Genomic DNA, 21192 nt, shown 5'->3' on the forward strand with positions numbered 1-21192 from the left:
TGTGTTGAAGGAGACTCATAAGGATTTGCATCACAGTATTGTTTGTAAGAACAGAAAAATTGGAAACACATAAATAGGTCTCACATGTGGCAGTGCAAATGAATGAATCGGAAGTCTCTCTCTCAAACATAAATGCCAAGAAAGAAAAAGTGGTAGAAGTATACAGAGTAGGTTACCACTTAAAAGAAGTTTGAGAACATGCAGAACAATACTCTGTCAACTAAACTATACATATTGTTAAGTATGCCCACAGAGTAAAGTAAATACTTAGGAATGATAACCCCCCAATTCATAGTGCCACTAGCAGGGCATATAGTTGTATTGCTGGGGTTGGAGAAAGAGGTGTGAGATGTTGATTGTCATAATGCCTTTCAACTAGAGCACGTGCAGCATGCTTAGTGCCATGTTGAGATGGACACATCGTGTCTCACCTGCCAACACAGGTTTCCTGCAGCAATGAGACAGATTCCTGTTTCTTTGGGTGAATTCAGTAGTTGATTTTTATTTTGAGCCAGATTTTAGGAAAAATTCTTGTCTTTGAACTTACTATATTCAGGGGGTCTAGCCAGCATGAATAGAATCTCAGGCTGGGAGACCGGAGATGGGCTGGCTGTGGGACCCTTCTCCTGCCAGTGCCCACTCTGGTGAGAGCATCATTTAGACTGTTCAGACTGCGTTTTTTCCTTTTTCCTCCCTTACCCTCAAATCAGGCAGCTGTAGTTCTTGGTTTAATTTGCATATGTAAGTTCACTGTTTTCAGATTTCCAAAGAAAAAAGATTAATTTCTTAGGTATTGGAAACATTAGGAGAGATGGGTCTAAGAGAGGACGGTGCCTTACTGCAGGACTCTACGAACTGATACACATAAAGAATCATCACAATGGGGTATAAAGAGCTAAGACTTTTGACAGTTGTCCCTGACAATTTTTTTAAATTCTGGTAAATACATACATAACATCAAAATTTCCATTTTAAACATTTTGAAATGTGTAATTTACTGGCATTAATTACACTCACAATGTTATGCAACCAACACCACTATTTCTAACATTTTCCCATCACCCCAAACATAAACTCTGTACTCATTCATTAAGCAGTAACTTCCCATTCTTCCCTCCCTTTCCTGTCCCAGGTAACCTCTAATCTATTTTCTGTCTCTGTAAATTTGCCTAGCTAGATATTTCATATAAGTAGACTCATACAATATTTATCCTTTTGTGTCTGGCTGATTTATTTCACTTAGCATAATATTTTCAAGGGTCATTTACCTAGCATGTATCAGCACTTCATTCCTTTTTAAGGCTGAATTATATTGTATCATTTGTATTTTATCCATACTTCTGTCAGTGGATACCTGTGTTGTTGACCCTTTTTAACTGCTGTGAATAATGCTGCTTTTAACATTTGAGTATAAGTATCTGTTTGAATCCATGTTTTCAGTTCTTTTGGGGTATATACTCAGGCATAGAATTCAATCATTTGGTAGTTCTCTGTTTTGCTTTCTAAGAAACCATCAAACTGTTTCTACAGCACCGGTACCACTTTACATTTCCATGAGCAGTGCACAAGGGTTCCAATTCCTCCATATGTTTGCCAACACTTTGTTAGGTTCTTTTTTTTTTTTTTTTTGGTTCTAGGTATTCTAGCAGGTGTGAAATGGTGTTCAACTTTGGTTTTTATTTGCATTTCTCTTTTTCCTTGATGACTAGTGATGTGTTTAGTGTTCATCTTTCTTTTCAAGCAGTTCCCAGCGCCTTCCCACCTGAGTGGGTTCCAAACTTAGGGATAGCCCCCAGATAGGGTAGAGCAGACAAGCACAGTTCTTTGAGAACAAGGTCTGCCCTGATCCCTGAAACCACAGACTAATATCCCACCCTGGCATGCAGGCTTCCATAGTCAGGACTGCTGTAGAGCTGGGGAGGTGTGTCAGACAAGGACAAATCATAACGCCCTACAGCTTTCCTATCTTTGTTTTGCATGGGCAGGCTCCAGGAATCGAACCCGTGTCTCTGGCATGGCTTTCCTATCTTTTTAAGTCACCTTTTCCTTGCTTGAGCATTCACTTTGCTGCCTTAAATCTTTGTTTTCCAGCGTTCTGGCAAAGTTGGTTCTGGCAGTTTCTGCTTGATTTTCAAGGTTTCTATGGAGGGATAGCAGTTTGGATCTCCCAACACAGTCCCTGCACATTTAATTTAGTCTTTGAAAATATCTGACAAAGTTAATGTATATGGTCTAAAAACAGTCTTTAGAAATCATCATTAGTAGCATAAAAATTATTTCTCTTCTGTGCATAGCAGTCAGTGGGATATTGGAGGCACTGGAGCTGCTACTGACAGACATGTGTTGCCCTTCTACTCTGTGGGCTCCTCTGAGCCCTTATCTGTTCACCTAGTCCTTGGGGTTTCATTTTCCCTAAATTAAAAAAAAAATTTTTATTAACCAGATATATATTTTTAGCAGTTTTTTTCTTTGGGAAGATTAAAATTATCGATGAGTTTATTTAACCTTAAAAATCTTGCCTGTATATATATATATATATATATATATATATTCAATTTTTTCTTTTAAGAAGAAAAGGGGTGATTTTAAAATTTCAAAAGACGTCTCTCTTACCATATCAGGAATTTTTCATTATCTTTAATTTAAATAATTCAATCCCCAGAATACTTAAAAAAAAAATTCTGGTAACATTTATTGAATGTCTTCAAATATAAGAGGGATGTTGAGTTGAAAATCAGGTTCCCTTCTCTAGAAATTGAGTGTTGTGGGGGAGAGAAATAAATGCACAGAACATATATCTGACTCCGTTCTGCATTGGCATTCAGTCTAATCCATTCTCACCATTTCCAAGAAGACTTTGTCAATAAAAAGAAAATATTTGAAATATACTTTCTGCTCTGGGCTCTGCTTGCTGTGCTTTATCTTATTTAACCCTTAGGACAGCCCTGTGAAGTAGGCATTCTTATCACCATCATCAAAACCCACTTTGCAAGTGAGGGGACCAAGGCTTAGAGAGATTTAAGTGATTAATTCCTGGTCACACTGCTGCAGTAGTGGTAGAGCTGCAAGATGCATTGCTCCTTAACCTTGAACTCGTTATTCTGTAAAAAAGTTATGAGCACTTGGAGCTCTAAGACTCTTAATGGACTTACCAAATTAGCTGGTGCTCCCCAAACACTGCACACAGAATGCTTGTGACGAGTGTGCTACTGGCTCTCTAGGGACCCTTGCATCTGCTTCTGCCCGTTGAAGTGTAGATTACTAAGAGTGACGTATGCTTGTTCCTAAATCTCTTTAAACCACTCTGCTAGCTGATAGGTAACGTAATAAAGTACATATGGGGTGTTGATAATAGAGAGTTGTAGTTTCTATCAATTGCTTTGAGGGAAAATAGGGATGAGTCCCATAAAACCAAACTGCTTTTTAATATCAATGACTCTCCTCACTTAATTGACATTGATTTATATTGTTTTAGGATCCTATTAAATTTTAGGACATAAGTTCTATTATTTTGCTTTCCAGTATTATAATATGCTTTTTCTGCTACTGTGTTCTGGTTCCTTCTGATTTCCTTTGGATGTTCCTATTTAATGATCAATAACTGAAATATGTACATTATTTTTTTCAAACTTTTCTGCTTTTCCTTTGCAGGCATTTCTGACCTAGGTGAGTAATATGAGTATTTTACTCTTAGTGGCTTTTTTTGGAATCTTAAAAGAGGGAAGTCTTTTTGTTTTGCCTATGATTCTCATGCTGAACTATCTATATATTATATATGATATGATATAATATACTATAAGTAATATAGAATAACCTGAAATATCTGAATTGGATATTTTTGGCAACCATGTACTCTCAGGAACAAAAATATTTAATCAAGTGATTGGAAACCTGTAGATGTGCTGTCTGCATATTTTTAACTTTTTTATTTTGGAAAGTTTCAATTATTAAAAGGTAGAAGGAAAAGTCTAATGAACTCTCATGGGCCCGCTACCCAATAGCAATTATCAGCCCATGGCCTGTTTGGTTTCGTCTCCTCCTATCCTTCCCCAGCTTATATTGAGGCAGTTCCCAAATATATCTGTGCACTTATAAAAACTTTCAGTATGTTTTAAAAAACATAATCACTATATACCATTATCCTACTTGAAGATTAATAATTAGGTATCTTATGAAATAATTTTTTACAGTTGGCTTATTCAAGTCAATATCCAAAGAAGTTCCACACATCAATTTGGTCAAATAAAACTCTTATCCTCTCCTTTTTTTTTCTTTCTAATTTTTGTTGAGGAATTTGGTTATTGTGTCAAATTTCACAATAAGTGAAATTTCTGTATTTTACTTACACAGCCATTCTTTATTTCTTGGTTATTGTATCAAATTTCACAATTCTGAATCTTATACAGCCATTCTTTCTTTTTTTAAACATTTTTTTTTCATTGAGAAATCTTTATACACATAACTGTCCATTTATAGTATACAATCAGTGGCTTAGAACATTTACATCATTCCAGAAAAAGAAAAAACTCATACATCCCATACCCCTTGTATCTCCTCATTGACCACTAGTATTTCAATCTACCCCAATTTTTTTTTAACCCCTTATCCCCCCTGTTTAGAGCCATTATTTCTTAACCTTTTGTGTATATCAGAGCATTTTTGGAGTGTGATGTTTTAAAAAAAAATACACTTACTTAAGCCTAACATCAGAGCTTTTAGGAAATGAATATTTTTAAAAGCTCTATAAGTGGTTGTGATGGATGACTTTGGTTACTGGTCACTATCTTGGATAAAGTCATTTGCTTAAGAAAAGAAACACAAATTCTTATTAGGGAAACAATTGAGAGAATTTGAATCAGATTAGAGTTCTTAGCAGAAGAGAATCTTAAATTGGGTGTGACTAATTACACTTATGAATGAAGGAACACAGAATTGGTTGCATATGTTAAACTTTGTCTTTAGAGACAAATCCCAGCCAGTTTATAATTAGTTCATACTAGAAGCACCTCTTCCAGATTGGGTTCCTTTTCCAAAACTAATGATAAGCATGCAAGACCCACCTGAATGATTTTGCTTGGGATTGATACCTTTGCTGTTCAACGCTAGCTTCCAATTTCTGGTTTACCCGGAAATTCTAAAACTCTCTTCATGCGTTAGCTACTCTTTGCTTTTTCTATACCTCTTAAAATTAAATTACAGTCAGTTGAAGCAAGTTACCTTGTAGTGATGTATAGTTTTGGTGAAATTGTTAACTTGTTATTGTTGTTTTTCTATTTAGCTGACAAGCTGTCTCCCGATGATCTGAACTCCTTGATTGCTCATGCCCATCGTCGCATCGACCAGCTCAACAGGGAGCTGGCAGAGCAGAAAGCCATAGAGAAGCAGCACATTGCATTAGCCTTGGAGAAACAAAAGCTGGAAGAAAAGCAGGCATTTGATTCTGCAGTGGCAAAAGCATTAGAACATCATAGAAGTGAAATACAGGCTGAACAGGACAAAAAGGTAGAAGAGATGAGAATAATTACTTAACAGTTAACTTGATTCTCAGTTGATTATTGGCAGTTTCTGACTTTATAATACTAGATTTTAGTCATGCCAACCTATCTACAGAATGGGGTGAAACTTCTGTTCTCTTGGTCAGAACTTCTAGGGAAAGGTTGATGTAGTAGAGTTCCTTTTTGTTGAACATGTGGATAAGACAGTAACAATCTATTGATATCCAGGAATCTCTAACCCATCTTTTCCCAGTCCCCTAAAGCAATTCTGAAAGAGCCTCAGTTAGATGCTGAGTATGTTTCCCTTCATCAGTATAATAGAAGGGGTTAGTGGGAAAGAATGGATTAAATGGTGCTATTCCCTCTGTCTGGCTGTGTCATCTATCAGGTAGGTGTCCATGGGCTAACTGGCAGCCTGACTACTCACTTCCTCTTGGCAGTGCAGTTGACCACCCCCACCCTCCTTGTTAGGACCCCATACTCTTCTGGCCTTTCTGCCACCTTGCTGGCCAGTCTCCTCAGCCTCTGTCTCAGTTCAACGTCTCAGATGTTGACGTGTCCTAGCAATGGTTTTAAAACTTTTTTCCCCTCTGAACTGTGTCCAAGTGACCTTATTTAGTCTGTAAATTTATAATGAATGGTAAATTTATATATCTGCTTCTGACCTCTGCCTTCGTGTCAGAGTCCCATCCACCAGCTTGCTTGATATCTCATGGTACTTTCACCTTTGATTGTTTCTTGATTCTTTGCAGCCCAGCCAAGGAGCTGGGAATACCCTACCCTCTGTCCATTTGCTCACCCTAAAAGTGATGCACGGTGGCTCTTACATCTTTCGCACCCCCAGTCCACTGAGGTACCACCAATTCTATATCCACAGGAAATCCCCAAAATGCCCCCTTTTCTCTTTCTTCCACTTTAGTCCAAGCTACATCTTAGTAGGTTTTGTTTTAGTGCCTAGCTTTCTATATTTATTTACCCAGTCAAGTGGTCCTTTATTTAGTATAACTCTGACAGGCAGGCTGCTGAAGGTCTCCAGTGATTACCCACTGCATTTAATATATACTCTTAACCAATATAAATCTTTAACCAGTTCCCAGAAGGCCTACATCATCTCATTCCTGCTTGCTGGAACCAGGATCCCCTTTGTTTTCTCTGGACCTGACGGCCCCTTTTGCCTGGTCTCTTTGTGCTGGCTCTGCCTGGTAAACTGTTCCGACTTCTCCAAGGTGGCTTGGCTTCTCTTTAAACCTTAGTTATCAGCATATGTGCCCTTCTCAGTGAGGCCTTTCTTGTCCCCTGTATTACTTTGTCATATTGTCTTGTTTATTTTCTTAAAAACAAATACCTCAATCTGAGGTGTCCACTTTGTCTACCCTTTCTCTTCCCAGTTGAAATGTGGGAAGCAAAAACATTGTCGTCAACACCATGATGCTCAACTGGGTGGTAGACACTGCCTGGTCTGGGGTGGCGTTTCATGAATATTCATGCACTGACTGAGAGAATGGTTTCATTTATTAATTAAATTGTTTCTAAGAAAAGTTCTGAATTCAAGGTAATTGGTGTTAAATAATTTGTTATATGGCTTATGGTTAACTATTAGGTAAGATATGATAGTCTTTTCATATTTTTGGTTTGATTTGGCCCATGTTGAATTAAGATTCATATTAAAATAAAGTTTCAGACAATTTTCTTTGCCTAAAAGAAGTTGTGTTCCTTAACTGCCAGATACTTATTTATTAATTATTCAAAGTAGGCATTATTAGTTAAAGATGAGAAAATGGGGACTTTAGAAGATAGCTTCCCTAAGATCACTCAGGTGGTTGTGGTGAAGCTGTATTTGATTCCAAATCTTGATTATTTTTCTTCATGACCTGAAATTGGTTACTTCTCTGGGGAGCATGTGATTGGGAAAATGAGTATTTGCTTTGTATGGGAGGTAGCCTCATGAAGTGGAGGACAATGAGTTTTGTGGCCAGAGAGCCCCAGTTTGAAATGTGATTTTTGCCACAGCTGTGTATGGCATTATTGAGTGTCCTTCTGATCAGCTTTCTGATTCATGTGAAAAGTAGAAGTAGAAAATGTGTGCATATCCTTGGCACTTTGTAGGGATTCAGGACATGAATGCTGCTGTCATCGTTGTTAGTCAGTCTTTGTCTTTTCCTGAAAGTAGATGTGGAGAATTGAGAAGTAATCATTCCTGTTTGGATTCCCAGGTAGAGGAAGTCAGAGATGCGATGGAGATTGAAATGAGAACCCAGCTCCGCCGACAGGCTGCTGCACATACTGATCACTTAAGAGATGTTCTTAGGGTACAAGAGCAGGAACTGAAATATGAATTTGAGCAGGTGAGAACTTGTGTAAAGCATCGACTGCCCTGCAACCTCTTTCCCCTTCCTACAGTATCAGACTCTTTCCTTTCAATGTCCTCCGGTGCCATTCCCCCTGAGGACATGGAAGAATGTGAAGATTGCTTGTTGTCTGGCTTTGATGGAGTGGGGCTTCGGGTCTGTCTGCAAAACTGTTCCATCTACATAAGATGTACCTCTGTGTAAGTGGTCAGATGGGTTTTGTTTACGTGACTGTCATTTGGAGCCTTCAGAGCTTTGTGAAAAGTTGGTAAATGGGGTTTCAGGAATGCAGTTAACTCATGTGTCATCCTAATTGTCCCCACAGATTCTGTAGGGTGTGTTCTGATTTTATAACTGGAAAACTTTTCCAGCAGATTAAGTTTGGAAATCACAGCAAATTATCAGGACACTTAATAAGGTTTCTACTTAGCAAGTCGTTTTTAGTCATTGTAATAGAGGAATAAAGTTTTCCCAGTAAGAAAATCTTCCAGGATATTGAAATTTATCCTAAAATGAAAAGGAATTTTATTTATTTTTTGCGTGAGCAGGCAGGGGGAATCAAACCCGGGTCTCCAGCTTGGCAGGCGAGAACTCTGCCTGCTGAGCCACTGTGGCCCGCCCAGGAATTTAATTTTAAATTCCATTTGATGAATACTTTTCTGAGAGGAGTGTATCTAACAAGTTTTTAAATAAAGGATATGGAAAATAGTTTCTTTATTGTGTTTGGGTTACTATATAGTTACTTTCTAAAATTGTTTCTGACTTAAAATAGCCTTCTCCCTTCTCTTCCTGGTCTGCATCCTCTAATATTAAGTTCCATTTGTATATTAAATAAGGGTCATGAAATTTCACAGCACTTTCTGCTTCTGGAGGGCTGCTGTGGCTGTACGACTGCTATGACTGGAGGACTAGCTTCCATATAAGTGGTGTGCATGCTCAGGTAGTATCACTGTGTTCTGTGCACTGTTTGTATTTATTTCAGGGCCTGTCAGAGAAACTCGCTGACCAAGAATTACAGTTTCGCCGTCTTAGTCAAGAGCAAGTTGACAACTTTACCCTGGATATAAACACTGCCTATGCCAGACTGAGAGGAATTGAACAGGCTGTTCAGAGTGAGCAGGCAGACCTTTTCTCAATTACTTCATTCAGTGCAGCTCTTGGGATAATTTCTTGATATAAGGATATTGGATTAGATGCAGTGTTATCAGAGCAGGATAACGAAGTCACTCTACTAAGTTTTAATCATTTCTTAGAAAATTGGTCCCAGATTTGATGTTTGAGAGTTGCAAGAGGAAATTAAAACAGAAAAAATCTAAATAACTGGAAGTTCTACTCTTGATCGATAAACACGAGATCACTGTTTATTCACTCTTCTCATGTCCTCTGGGTGTTGAGGAAGGTTGACATGGCCCCAAGTGCTTACCCCATCCCCACCCCTGCCTCGGGTTCTGTGTCTGCAGGTGCCTCTTTACCTGCATACTGGTCTGCTCAGCCCACCTGCCAAATGGATACTAGTTATGCTGAGGCCTCCAGGTGCCAGATTGGAAGGAACTACCCTGATGGGGACTGTGGACCAAATTCACTTCTTTGTAGTGTTAAGGAGTCTGTCAAAAAAACATATAAATCAGCTCAGTACTCACGGGATTTCAAGATCTAGTAGTCCCTTTTTATTCAAAGTCTTCCATTCTTTTGCAGGGAGTTTCTGGTGCCCTTAGCATAAGTCTTGGCTTGATTTAATTGTATGTCTTTCTCAACTACTAGGATAAAAACCTCTGAAATAGATACCCATGCATCTGTAAGTGGCTAAACTCCTCTGAATATACATCATCCTGGCTACTTTGTCATAGGAAAAGGGCAGGGAGACTCAGTTGTGTTTATGCCCATGCATCCTCCCCGTTTTCCAATCTCATTATCAAATCCTGTTTTGCCTTGTTGCTTCTTATGCAGAGGCCAGTTAGCTAAAAGCACCAGAAACAAATGGTGAGGTAAAGCTGTCAGACGTTCTCTGGCCCCATCTTCTGCAGGTGTGAATCCAGCTACTTGAATATGCCTTGGCTTTTCACATGTAGTACTGTCAGAGAGGAAAATGTTTCTCTTTGCCTTTTCTTTTCAGGTCATGCAGTTGCTGAAGAGGAGGCCAGGAAAGCCCACCAACTATGGCTTTCGATTGAGGCTTTAAAGTACAGCATGAAGACAGCGTCGGCAGATTTGCCCACTGTTCCACTGGGCAGTGCTGTGGAGGCCATTAAAGTCAACTGTTCTGATAATGAATTTGCCCAGACTTTAACCGCAGCTATCCCTTCACAGTCCCTGACCCGAGGGGTGTACAGTGAAGAAACCCTTAGAGCCCGTTTCTATACTGTCCAAAAACTGGCTCGAAGGGTAGCAATGATTGATGAAACGAGAAATAGCTTATACCAGTACTTCCTCTCCTACTTGCAGTCCCTGCTCCTGTTTCCACCTCAGCAACTGAAACCACCAGCGGAGCTTGGCCCTGGGGATGTGAACACATTTAAATTATTGTCATATGCCTCCTATTGCATTGAGCATGGTGACTTGGAGCTGGCAGCCAAGTTTGTCAATCAGCTAAAAGGGGAGTCCAGACGAGTGGCACAAGACTGGCTGAATGAAGCCCGAATGACCCTAGAAACTAAACAGATAGTTGAAATTCTGACAGCATATGCCAGCGCCGTAGGAATAGGAACCACTCAAGTGCAGCAAGAGTAAGGTCTAGAAAGAGCTTTTGTAAAGTCGTATTTCATGTCAAAGGAAATCAGCAGTGATATATGAAGGGTTTGCAAGAAAGGGCCCCCAAATTGTCTAGAAATGAGCAGGTTACAGACACTGTTCTAAATGTTAGCACCTGTTGCATTTATACTATTCCCGTTTGCTATCATGTCAGTGAACTCCAGGAGTGCTTTCTTTGCAACTTGTGTAACATTTTCCGTTTTTCAGGTTTTACTGATTGGGTTTGTGAGCCAGTCAAAATAATGTTTGTGATCCATACTACTATTGATTTTGCCTTGAAGCAAACCCAATAAAACAACAAGATGAAAACAGAGTTCTTGATACCTTGCCAGAAAGTACCATTTCTAGTTTGTGGTATATACAGAAAAATTCCTTGAGAAGCAACAGCAGAAATAAGAAGTCTTGGTTTCACAGGGTTTCTAGGCTGTATGCTGGTCCTCACAAGTCCAACACCTGTCTCTTGGCTCTGGAGGTCCTGATGAACTGATTCCTGCTACTCAAACTCAAGAGACTGGTATATAAGCCAAATGCCAATGTGTTTATAACTGGGCATCTTTCTAGTGATTGAAAAGCACTAGAAATACAGTATGTATCCTGAAATTTGCTACCCACAGGAAAAATTACGTTGTGTCAGGACCCACTATATGCTTGTGTGTATGTATAAATGAAACCATTTCTCAAGGCATTTGCCCTTTCTCCTTGTGATGCACTTGTTTCTATTCCACATCATTAAAGAAAATGATGGCCTCCTCCTTACCCATCAGATTACTCCATTAGCTCCCAAACCAGTCATAGTTGTCAACAGTGGTAATGGACCATGTTTTTTTGTGGTAACTAGACTTTGAATCTCTTCACAGAAGTGGGAGTAGTGAGCATGAAATCTTAAAAATAGTTGAAATTTTTGAGGTATATTTAATCTGAAATGCTGTAAAATCCAGAGAACTTTTTCAGCTCATCTTTCTGAAGATTAGGACAATTCTCATGTTGAAGTTACCATCAAATTTTTTTTCAAAACTTGAATTTTTGTTGAGGGTTAGGTGTTCACAAAGAGACTAAGAAGGCACTTTAATCACGTGCGCGGATAAAATCAAGTGAAGAATTTCTGTTCTAGGTTTCTGTAGGTAGCAAATGCCAGTTGTTGGATTTGGATTCATTATGTTCATGGTACTTGAACTTGTCCTTGGGTTTTGGTCCATCTTTGGCCAGGTTGACATTAATTGCACAACCAAATATGACAAAATACATGTCGTTTCTTTTAAACACATGCTATTCTAATGCTTTTACCCTAAAGGTGGAGTAACTAGCTAACTGGGGGCTGGTTTTTACTTAAAAAGTTACATAGAGCTGTTCTAAGTTCAGCCTGTTTCCTTTTGGGATGGCAAGATTGCAAAGTATGCTCATTTGCAAAACTGACATTTTTGATATCAGAAATGCTAAGCTTTTCTGTTTACGCCTAAAATGTGGATATTGCAGATTATACGGACATTGGATTTGTTTGGAGCCTGGGGGCACATCCTTCAGCTGTAATTAGTGAGTTCAGATCTGAGTGGTACTGAGTGGTTCATTGTAGCTCTATAAATCAAAATAGTGAAGATCACTGGCTTTGAATTGTTCATATTTATTTCAGTAAAACCTCCCCATGCCCATTACATTCTAGAAAACTGGATGATGTTAAAGTAGGAACTCCACGTGGCCAGGCCTTGACTTTCCTTCCTATCCTGGCTGAGGCTCCTGAACTGTCCCCCAGCAGCCATACTAGGGAAGAGGGGGCTGGGCAGGGCAGTTTAGGATTCTCAGGCCTCAGTGAGACAAAGCTGGGTGGGCACTTCCACATATTAAAACACAAATAATAAGCTGAACTGCTGCTGCTTCAGATCTACATACCACAGCAAGCTGAGTTCTGACTTGTTTTCATTATCTCAACCCATAATCTCAGTATAATCCAAGTCTTAACATTAGGCCATATTTTTGCTTGCCTCCTCATTGCTGTAGGATGTTTCTTAGTCTTTTTAAAACTTATGCCTCCTAATTAATTTAAAACTCCAATCTCTGCTCTAATGTTGATGTTTCAAAGTCAATGTAACAAAGATCTTAAAACAATTTTAGGCAGTCTTTTTTTTTAAGCCACATTACTGTGTTCCTTTTTAACTTAAATCCTCTCTCTTAACAGGTTCTGGATAAAAACTGTCACCAAGTCCCAAAAGTTGTCCTGCCAGTTTTAAAGTAATCTGCTTGAGCTCAGTGCAGTCATGAATTAACACAAAAGTAAATGCATGGGGCTCAAGGGTAGTTCAGTGGTAGAATTCTCACCTGCCATGCGGGAGACCAGGGTTTGATTCCTGGCCCATGTACTTCTCAGAAACAAAAAAGCAAATGAAAGAAAAAAATTCAATAAATGGTGCTGTAATAACAGGATACTCCCATGGAAAAAGAATGAAATGTGACCCCCACCATATAGCATACACACAAAGTAAATGCAAAGAAGCCTTAAATGTTAGGGAAATCACAAACTTTTCATCAGGTCCAAGTGGTTCCCATCTTCCCAGGAAGTCTGTGCTTCTCTGGGTTGCTCCAGGGCTGAGGTCTGCTGGGGAACATAGAAAAGTAAGGAGTTGGGGGGTAGGGTCCTGGGCTTATAGCAGCTCTGCTCTGCAGTCCCAGGATGACAAAGGCATTCCAGAGGGATTGAGACAAAAGCCAGTGAAGGGGCCCTTGCTGTGGGAACAAGATTCATTGGTCCTGGTGGCAAAGCTGAGGCTGCTAGGAACATATTCTGGCACCTTTACTCCTTTTGGGCCTGTCAAACTGCACGAGTTTAGCTCTTTCTGAGCTCTGCTAACTGTACTTGGGCTCAATCCCCAGCAGTCCTCCCCGACCTGACAGCATTCTCGGCCATCATGCACAGCCCACTTCTAGGCACCTTACATTTGATCTTCCCAGACTTCAGATAAGGTAAATACATCCATTTCTCTAAAATGCCATTCCAAGATATAACCTAAATGATTCTATAAAGCTTGTCCTTCCTGTGCTCCTAGTGATCCTATCTCATAGCATATTTGATTTCAAAGTTTTCAACTTTTTTTGACCATGAGCCACAGCGAAAAGTTTACATCTGGTACACTCACAAGAGTGTTCATGTGCACCTACCTGTATGGCAATGTAAAAATGTCAAATTCCATGAAACTAATTTATTGCATGTGATACAAATTTTCTCATCCATTTTATTAAAAAGTTCTGGTCCTCAAGTATCAGTGACAGAGTTCAAATAGAGTTGAGATGCTACTCTGGAGGTTACTCTTACACAAGCTTCATTTAGACCTTACTACCTATCATCACCTGCCAAACCCCAACCAGGACCATTCCAGCCAATCCCAAAGAACACCTAGGACAACATATAAGATTCTACAAGGGTTCCATGCACTAGAGTAACTTTCCAGAAACCTACCTCTAGATGGGTCCCTGGTCCAGGTATGTCCTGAAACCTAGAGGGCCCAGCCTCTCCAGAACATCAGATAGTTCTCCCTAGCTCTCATCGACAGCCCCTTCCAACATGAAAAAGTTAGAATGACCATAACCCAAACATCCCTAAAGAGAGGAATAAAAAGACCAAAAGTGATGGTGGAGTTATACAGTGAAGATAGGATTTAACAAGTGAATATGAATGCTGAATCACTTAATTGGTATCTCTTTTAGTCTCCATTATCTTAGAGCAGGCTAGAAGTAAAAACCTAAAACTGGAATTATTACCTATGTCAAACTCTGAAGTAAGTTCTACAACTAATTGTGGTGCTGTGCTTTGAAATTTATTGCTTTTTTGTATAAATGTTATTTTTCACAAAAAGAAAGTCAATTGTGATAAAAATATTTAAGCCTTCTAGCCTCCTATATTCTGGAGCAGCAAAAAGGAAAAATCTGAGAGGATCATATGATAGCCCATGATAAACTCTGGGATCTGTCCTATAACTACTTGTTGAAGAGTGCTTTGAAAACTATTGCATTTTAATTTCTTTGCTTTGTATATGTTATACAATAAAAAAGTTAAAAATTTTGGTCCTCACCCACAAAAATTGAACTGAAAAGTATGCTCAACAGATCTGAGCCTTGTAGTCTGAAAGAGTCACAATTATTTAGTAGAATATACTCATAGAACCAGTAATGCTGCAACCTTACATCATTTCCTCTCAGCCTAGTGCTTGGTGTAGTGTCTACAACAGCAAAAACACCAAAGGTGTGAAAAATTCAATTCAAAGGTTCTGAAATCAAGGAAAACTTTGTAAAGGTTCATTGCATCATCAAATTCATTCAGCATTTACTGAGCAGCTGAGTGACAGACTCATGCAGGAGTTTTCTGATGACTCCCTCGCTGTTGAGCATTTTGCCTGAATACTTGGATCAAGGGGTATGAGCTGTAATAAGACAGTCCATTTCATTGTTTAAATCCTCAAATGTCTTTTGAACCCCAAACCTGCTCATTTCTAAGTTCCACGCACTAGCAGTTTAACAGTGGAATCTACTGACTCCACGTATTTTAGGATTCTTCCCTTCAGCCTTCACAGCACAGCCTTCACAGCTCTAGATCAATCTTCAATCTGCTCTTTTGATACTCTCGATTCTGTATTCTCTTCACTGCAGTTCCCAATGCACAAAACGCCATTTCCTGATGGTTCTGATACAGCTGATCTATATGCCACCGATGTTGGCATCTTGGTTCTGGCACTGTGCAAGCAGCACACTGCCCTTTTTTAAAACTTTTGATTCTGGTTCTAATCGGATCTGAAATAAAACGTTCCCTTCATATTATCTTGTTTAAACTGTTGAGTTAAGATGTAAACAAAGTTTTTCTTTTTAAATATCTGCTGAGATGTTAAATTGAGACTGATAAAAGTAGGTATTAAAATAAGGGGTTTTATTGCACAAGAAGCTACTCATTTTAGTAAATAATGCCTTTTAGGAGTTCAGTATGAGTGGTGACTGTCGTAAGTACAGACAAGAAATAGAGACCAGCTGTGAGAGTGAAAAGGAACAGAAATGAAACATCAAAGTAAAAAGGTCATCTTCAGAATTTTCTAAAGTTGACCGGTAGAGAGGAAGCCAGTGGAGATTAAAAAATGCCATGGTTGAAGTAAAGAGATAAAACTGAGAGGGCAGTCAGAACCAAAAGCAAGAGAGTTGTCACCTTTGGCCTAGAAGAAAAGCATCTCTTAGTAGACATTTACAAACAGGAGATAATGGAGGCCTATCCTGTAGGTCTTAATCTTTACCTTTTCTGAAAAGTTCAAACTCTTTGCCTGCAGTGGGGACCTGGAATAGCTGTTGTATATTAAGGTGCCCCTCATGACAGTTATTATCATTAGTACACACGCACACAAGGATAATGTACTTTGTTACACGTCCTCACTGGATCACTCGGAACATACTACAGAAGGTGCCAGCATATACAGAAGAGAAAAAAGAGACACTTGTGGGTGAGCCCCAACCTCTAGTGGGAAAACCATGGCAAAGGCAATGGAAGAATCACGGAAACTCCTACACATGTACATATATTACAGGATTTATTTACAGTCTTCATCTTCCCACTTATGCAACACAAAAACAGCTGCCATCCTACTGAATTAATGCTGAAATGCACAGTTTTTCATACCTGACTATTTTCTGATGGTGCAAGCACCACAGCATTAGATCAACAGAGGCTGAAGCCCAGAAACAGAGCGGGCAAGCACATCATCCATGGTGGGTATTTGCTGCAAGTTTGCACTGTGTGTTGCGAAGCCAGGGACTGCGCACACCTCACAAATGGAAGTGCTGTTGCTTCAGTGATGAACCTCAATGATGCATTTACTAAGAACAGAATCAGACTTAATCTAAACACTGTTTAAGTCAACATTACAGCCACTGTACTTCTCAGTAATGAATTCAAACCTGTATTCCCTTGTTTGCTACCTATCACTGCAAAATATTATCATTTGTGTTCTCAAGTGCGATGACAAAAGCTTTAACAGGCCACAGCTGCTCCTGATTCAGTTTTCTTTGCCTTCACTGTCACTGTCACTGCTGCTGTCGCTGTCGCTGATCAGTGCAGTGAGGTCCTCGAGGGCTTCCCTGCAAGAAAAACAAACTCAGCCTGGTGGTGGGACCTTGGTGTCCAACACTCATCAATGATCTGACAGTTTGTAATCATGAAAAGGGACAACCAAAGCTACACTAAACTATAACAAAAAGGAAGGAAAAGGTCCCAAAAGCCAAATTTATAGCCTTCCTTGACTGGTATGACACGCAAAATAACCTCTAATATGTCCTTTCTGCAAGATGAAAATTCAGGTGTTAGAAAGCTATGAACACTGGAATGAGCAAATGGTCTGCTCCATTTTTTATAACTTTCATTCATGGGGAAGGCAAAAGGATCTACTTACTCCTGCTCCTTGCTGATAGTAAAGTCAGCCCTTACTCTCTGGGTGAGGCCATCACAAACAGGTAAGCTGAAGGCACTCGCCAGCTTCACCACCTCGATGGCCTGCTCAGGGTTGTTGGATGCTTTTGCGCTGTCCATAAACTCATTCAGCAACTCATTTCTGTAGAAGGGCAAATATGGACATACCCTACTAAATCCTCAATCCCTCCAGTGAAAGATTTACATGCAAAGTTAGCATTTTTAAATTGCCAAATAGCTAACAGACAATCATTCAATATGAATTCAATGAGGATCCCCTCAACATGTCCTCAAAGTGATAACAGCACTGGCTTCAGGAGGCCCCTGCCTGGGAGTGTAGGGATGGGGATGTCACTTGCTTGCCACCACAAGTGCCAACATGAAGTAGCTGAAGTGTGCTGAAGAACACCAACCGCCCATAGAAGGAGTTAAGCCCATGCAGCCAGCTCCAGGTGGTACCCAAGCAAACCTGTTCACTTTAACTTACCCAGGGATCTTATTATGCTTCCTGAAAAGCCCCAGCATCTTCCTGTTCAAGACAGGAGAAAAACAATGACTACTAATAGAACAGAAGACAACTGGCTGATGCTAACTGAATCCAGAAACTAAGTGTCCTTTTCTCCTTAATTATACTGTAAGATCCTGAAAAGTTTGTGTGCCCCACCAATTCTAAACTGTCTGTATCCCAGAATCACCTCAGGTGTTTAAATCCCTTCTCCCCAAACTTCGCCTCTCAGCATTACATATTTCACAGGTAAACCTGGTGTGAGGCCAGTGTTGAGAACTGCTGGTAGAACTCCTCTAGTTAATACCTTGCAGAGAGAGAGGAGGGTAGAGGGAAGAGAGAAATGGCAAAGAAAAGGTAAGGGCAGGAGCCAGAAGAAGTAGAACTTTGATTTCTAACTTAAAAATGGTCAAGGATTGTTGGCAATTTTATAAAACTCTGCATTCTCCATATTATAAATAGATGCACAAATAGATGCAACTTACATCCTAAAAATGCATTCATCAAAAGCTTAATTGGATTAGTGGGGCCCTAAGTAATCCAAAGAACTAAAGAGAACAGAACTCCCACCCACCAGAAATCACTTCTGTCTTCCCAGTAAGGAGGCATGGCCCAGCTGGTCTCGAGATTGTGCTGTGAAGAGCAGGCTCAGATTGAGGCATCTGTCTCCTGTAAATGTTCACCATCAACCTGCCACATGCAGGTCGAAGGGGCAACACATACATTCAGCTCCCATGGCTCAGCTGAGGTCCGTACCCCTGCGCCAATCATCACAGCCTGATGCACAGTAGCACAGTTCCTAGCAGATGTGTGTAAGCCGCTCTTCTAAGACCAGAGGAGGCAGCAAGCCTTCATCACCCTTTCTTGGACATATTTAGCAATCATGCTTTTAACTGGTCATCATATGTCCTAACTGTGACTCCACTCATGAAGTATACTTTCATTTACTTCTCTCCTTTAGGCAAAATGAATATACATAAAGCATACATATATAGTCATATATACCTAAATTCAGTGTTTGTATATGGACAAACACTGAAAATCGGTTATATAAAAAAGTGCTGACAAAAGCATTTAACTAGAACACAGTGACACAAACCAGAGACAGTTTCTAGTCAATCAAAGCCACGTTTAGCAAATGCTGGTAAATGTCAGTATCCAGAAGTTCAAGTACACAGCCCACATTTTAGGCTGGGAGGCGGGCAGTGGGTGACAGTTACACAGCCACCCACTAATGAAGTATTTCAGCAACCACAAATGAAATGTTTCAGCCAAACACATTTTGAAAATTAAGTTTCTCCGATCACATTATTCTATTTATGTGGGCAGACAAATGAGGTTAAACAACTTGCTTGCCCTGGATGCAGAAATCAAAAGGTCAGAAACAAAGAATTTTCAGCTCAATGAATCATGCTTTCTCTCAAATATATCGTATGTATTCTTCCACAAGCATGCTTTGCAGCTGGTATTTGGAAATTCCCATAGAAAATCTGTTAAAAGACATCATACGGACCTCTAAATCATTAGAGGACCTCTTACTAACCAGATAAATATTCACTTAAATTCAAGGACAGGTGCTTCTAAGCTATACTTGTAACACTTGACTCACCAGGCTTCCTGGATTCTTCCAGCCCTCAAAAAAATGACAGCTATGCAGTTCAGAGATTTGGCTGGCCAATCTGAAGCAGACTGCCTGGCATCTTGGCTTTCATAAGTAGACTTGATATCTGCAGCACAGTCAGCAAATGCCACCTGAAGCTGGAAAGCTCTAAAAGTCAGAACTGCCTGATGGAGTCCATGGAAACTTAATATCATGACACTCCCTAGGTCCATTATCATTTTTGAGCAATGCCTCTTACCATGTGAAGATATCACATGTATAGGATTCAAATAATATAAAAAAAAGAAAAAACCATCAGTTCTGGGGAAAATTATTTCAATAGCCATATCTTTCAAATTCTACCATGGATTTTTTTTTCCTTAGAAACAAAAATAAAGCTGCTATTACTCATTAGCATGCAGAGACGCTATTTTCATGTTGCTGGCTTTGAACTAGAGGAATGGGGTGACTTAGAAATGGTATTCTGCTAATGGTGAGGTATATGTTGAGAAGCATCATGACTTAAATGTGGGTCTGGGTGGCAGACTCCCCACAATGATGAACTGATACCAGGGAGAAAGCCTACCAGGGACCTCCGCACTGGAGGGCATGCTGGCTCCTGTGCATCTAGTATAGCAATGCAGCTGGGGCCTCGCTATTGCCCTACCTCTGGTGGGTGCTTGTCCCTTGCCATGAGCGTCAGGATCTCCTCCTTTAGATCACTGTGGAAAGTGTGGCCATATTCCTTACCATCTAGAAACAGAGAGGGAGACGGTGAGGAGTGATTATTGTTTTGGAAACCAATACTCCTTTTGGCTGACCTCTGTCCACTGACAGCAGTCACCCAGGTTTTTTAGTTGGTGAAAGTAAGTGGCCAGCATGATCTGTCCCAGGATTCCAGAAGACAGCCAGATGAATCATGGTAGAAGTAAGAGCCGTGAAGTCAACGACACTCCTTGACCCAGAGTACCCCCTGCCTGGACTGTCCTGCTCCCTCACATCAGCATACATGCCACACTCAAGTAGACACCAGCTCCACAGGGTAAGACACCTGTACAGAACACTGGAATTTTCAGTGCTCTTTTCTATATAATATCTGAGCAGTCTTGTGAAGTATTAGGGCAGGGATTTCTCACACATGGAAACTGAGAGAGGGAAGTGGACTTGAAGTGATGTTTAGTCACTTAGTGGAAGAGACACAAACACCTGATTCATTCTGCCACCAATTTAGATAGACACCTGCTCCCAGCACTTCAGCCCCCTGCCCTCCCATACTCATGAAACTTAAGGAACACTGACTGGCCAGCAACTGAACCAAAGTGATGCAAATATGGAACAGAAGGGTAGAACAGGCTTTGGAGTCACAGACTTATATTCAGATTGAGGGTTTGCCACTTAACCAGTGCTGACCTTCCCAGGGTCATGCCATATAACAGATGCCCCAAACACAGTTTATTCCTGCCATGAAGGGACTGAGGTCATTTTCAGTACATTTTTACTCATGCAATCTAACATGTAACATGAACAAGTGACCCTGAAGTAGACCTCAACTCATGTATTCAATTTCAGTCAGAATTGGAAAGGGAAGGTTTTATGCCTGACTAATGTAGGAAATTCAAGTGCCGTGGGCCTGGACCCATAAACTGAAACTGACCTTTCCAAATCTGAGGAATCATTTCTAGCCGATTGGCCACATCCAATGCTTGGAGAAGATCTATCAAGGTTTGGGAATGGGGGAAGAAAACCTGATTAAGAGAAATACAAATATGTATTCTAAAGCATTAACAAGCAAAGGTACCAGCTTATCTATAATGACAAATGACCAGTAATGAATCATCTTACTGAAGGTATCAGGTCCTTATACCACTTCAAGGTGACATCGATTTGTTCCATTAGACAAAGTAAATTGAAGAACTTGGTACTGTGATGGAGAGAAAAAGTAAATTTAGCCCAAGCCCCTATATCTAACAAGGGAAATGGCTGAATTATGGTGCAGTTATATGATGGTGTGTTACACAGAGTTAAAAATAATTTCAAGTTACATGGGCCAATGCTTGTCCCAAGAAGTG

General features: G+C 40.0%; 2 protein-coding genes and 1 non-coding gene across 13 annotated transcripts in view; 1 reads left to right on the top strand and 2 right to left on the bottom strand.

The window, feature by feature from the left end:
• Positions 1-10900, top strand: part of IMMT (inner membrane mitochondrial protein) — a 42210-nt gene extending 31310 nt beyond the window's left edge. For 9 of the 10 annotated variants that reach the window (XM_077134847.1, XM_077134850.1, XM_077134848.1 and 6 more), the window contains 4 exons: positions 5279-5502; positions 7709-7840; positions 8826-8955; positions 9957-10900. In XM_077134847.1, the coding sequence (XP_076990962.1) occupies positions 5279-5502; positions 7709-7840; positions 8826-8955; positions 9957-10570 (1100 nt within the window). In that variant the 3' untranslated portion in view covers positions 10571-10900. Of the gene's footprint in view, positions 1-2651; positions 3667-5278; positions 5503-7708; positions 7841-8825; positions 8956-9956 lie in introns of those variants that run through there. The other variant, XM_077134856.1, reaches the window with a different exon arrangement.
• A 5226-nt stretch (positions 10901-16126) lies between these two features.
• Positions 16127-21192, bottom strand: part of PTCD3 (pentatricopeptide repeat domain 3) — a 31231-nt gene continuing 26165 nt past the window's right edge. Inside the window, exons 18-24 of one of the 2 annotated variants that reach the window (XM_077134862.1) lie at positions 20966-21044; positions 20778-20868; positions 19791-19876; positions 19133-19281; positions 17506-17547; positions 17002-17160; positions 16127-16690 (exon numbers count right to left, since the gene is read on the bottom strand). In XM_077134862.1, coding sequence (XP_076990977.1) covers positions 16609-16690; positions 17002-17160; positions 17506-17547; positions 19133-19281; positions 19791-19876; positions 20778-20868; positions 20966-21044 — 688 coding nt within the window. In that variant the 3' untranslated portion in view covers positions 16127-16608. Of the gene's footprint in view, positions 16691-17001; positions 17161-17505; positions 17548-19132; positions 19282-19790; positions 19877-20777; positions 20869-20965; positions 21045-21192 lie in introns of those variants that run through there. The other variant, XM_077134863.1, reaches the window with a different exon arrangement.
• Positions 18167-18303, bottom strand: LOC143661825 (small nucleolar RNA SNORD94). The gene has a single exon (XR_013164869.1). It is a non-coding gene; the product is annotated as a small nucleolar RNA SNORD94 (small nucleolar RNA).

Source organism: Tamandua tetradactyla, chromosome 17, assembly GCF_023851605.1.
Source record: "Tamandua tetradactyla isolate mTamTet1 chromosome 17, mTamTet1.pri, whole genome shotgun sequence".
Lineage (NCBI taxonomy): Eukaryota > Metazoa > Chordata > Mammalia > Pilosa > Myrmecophagidae > Tamandua > Tamandua tetradactyla.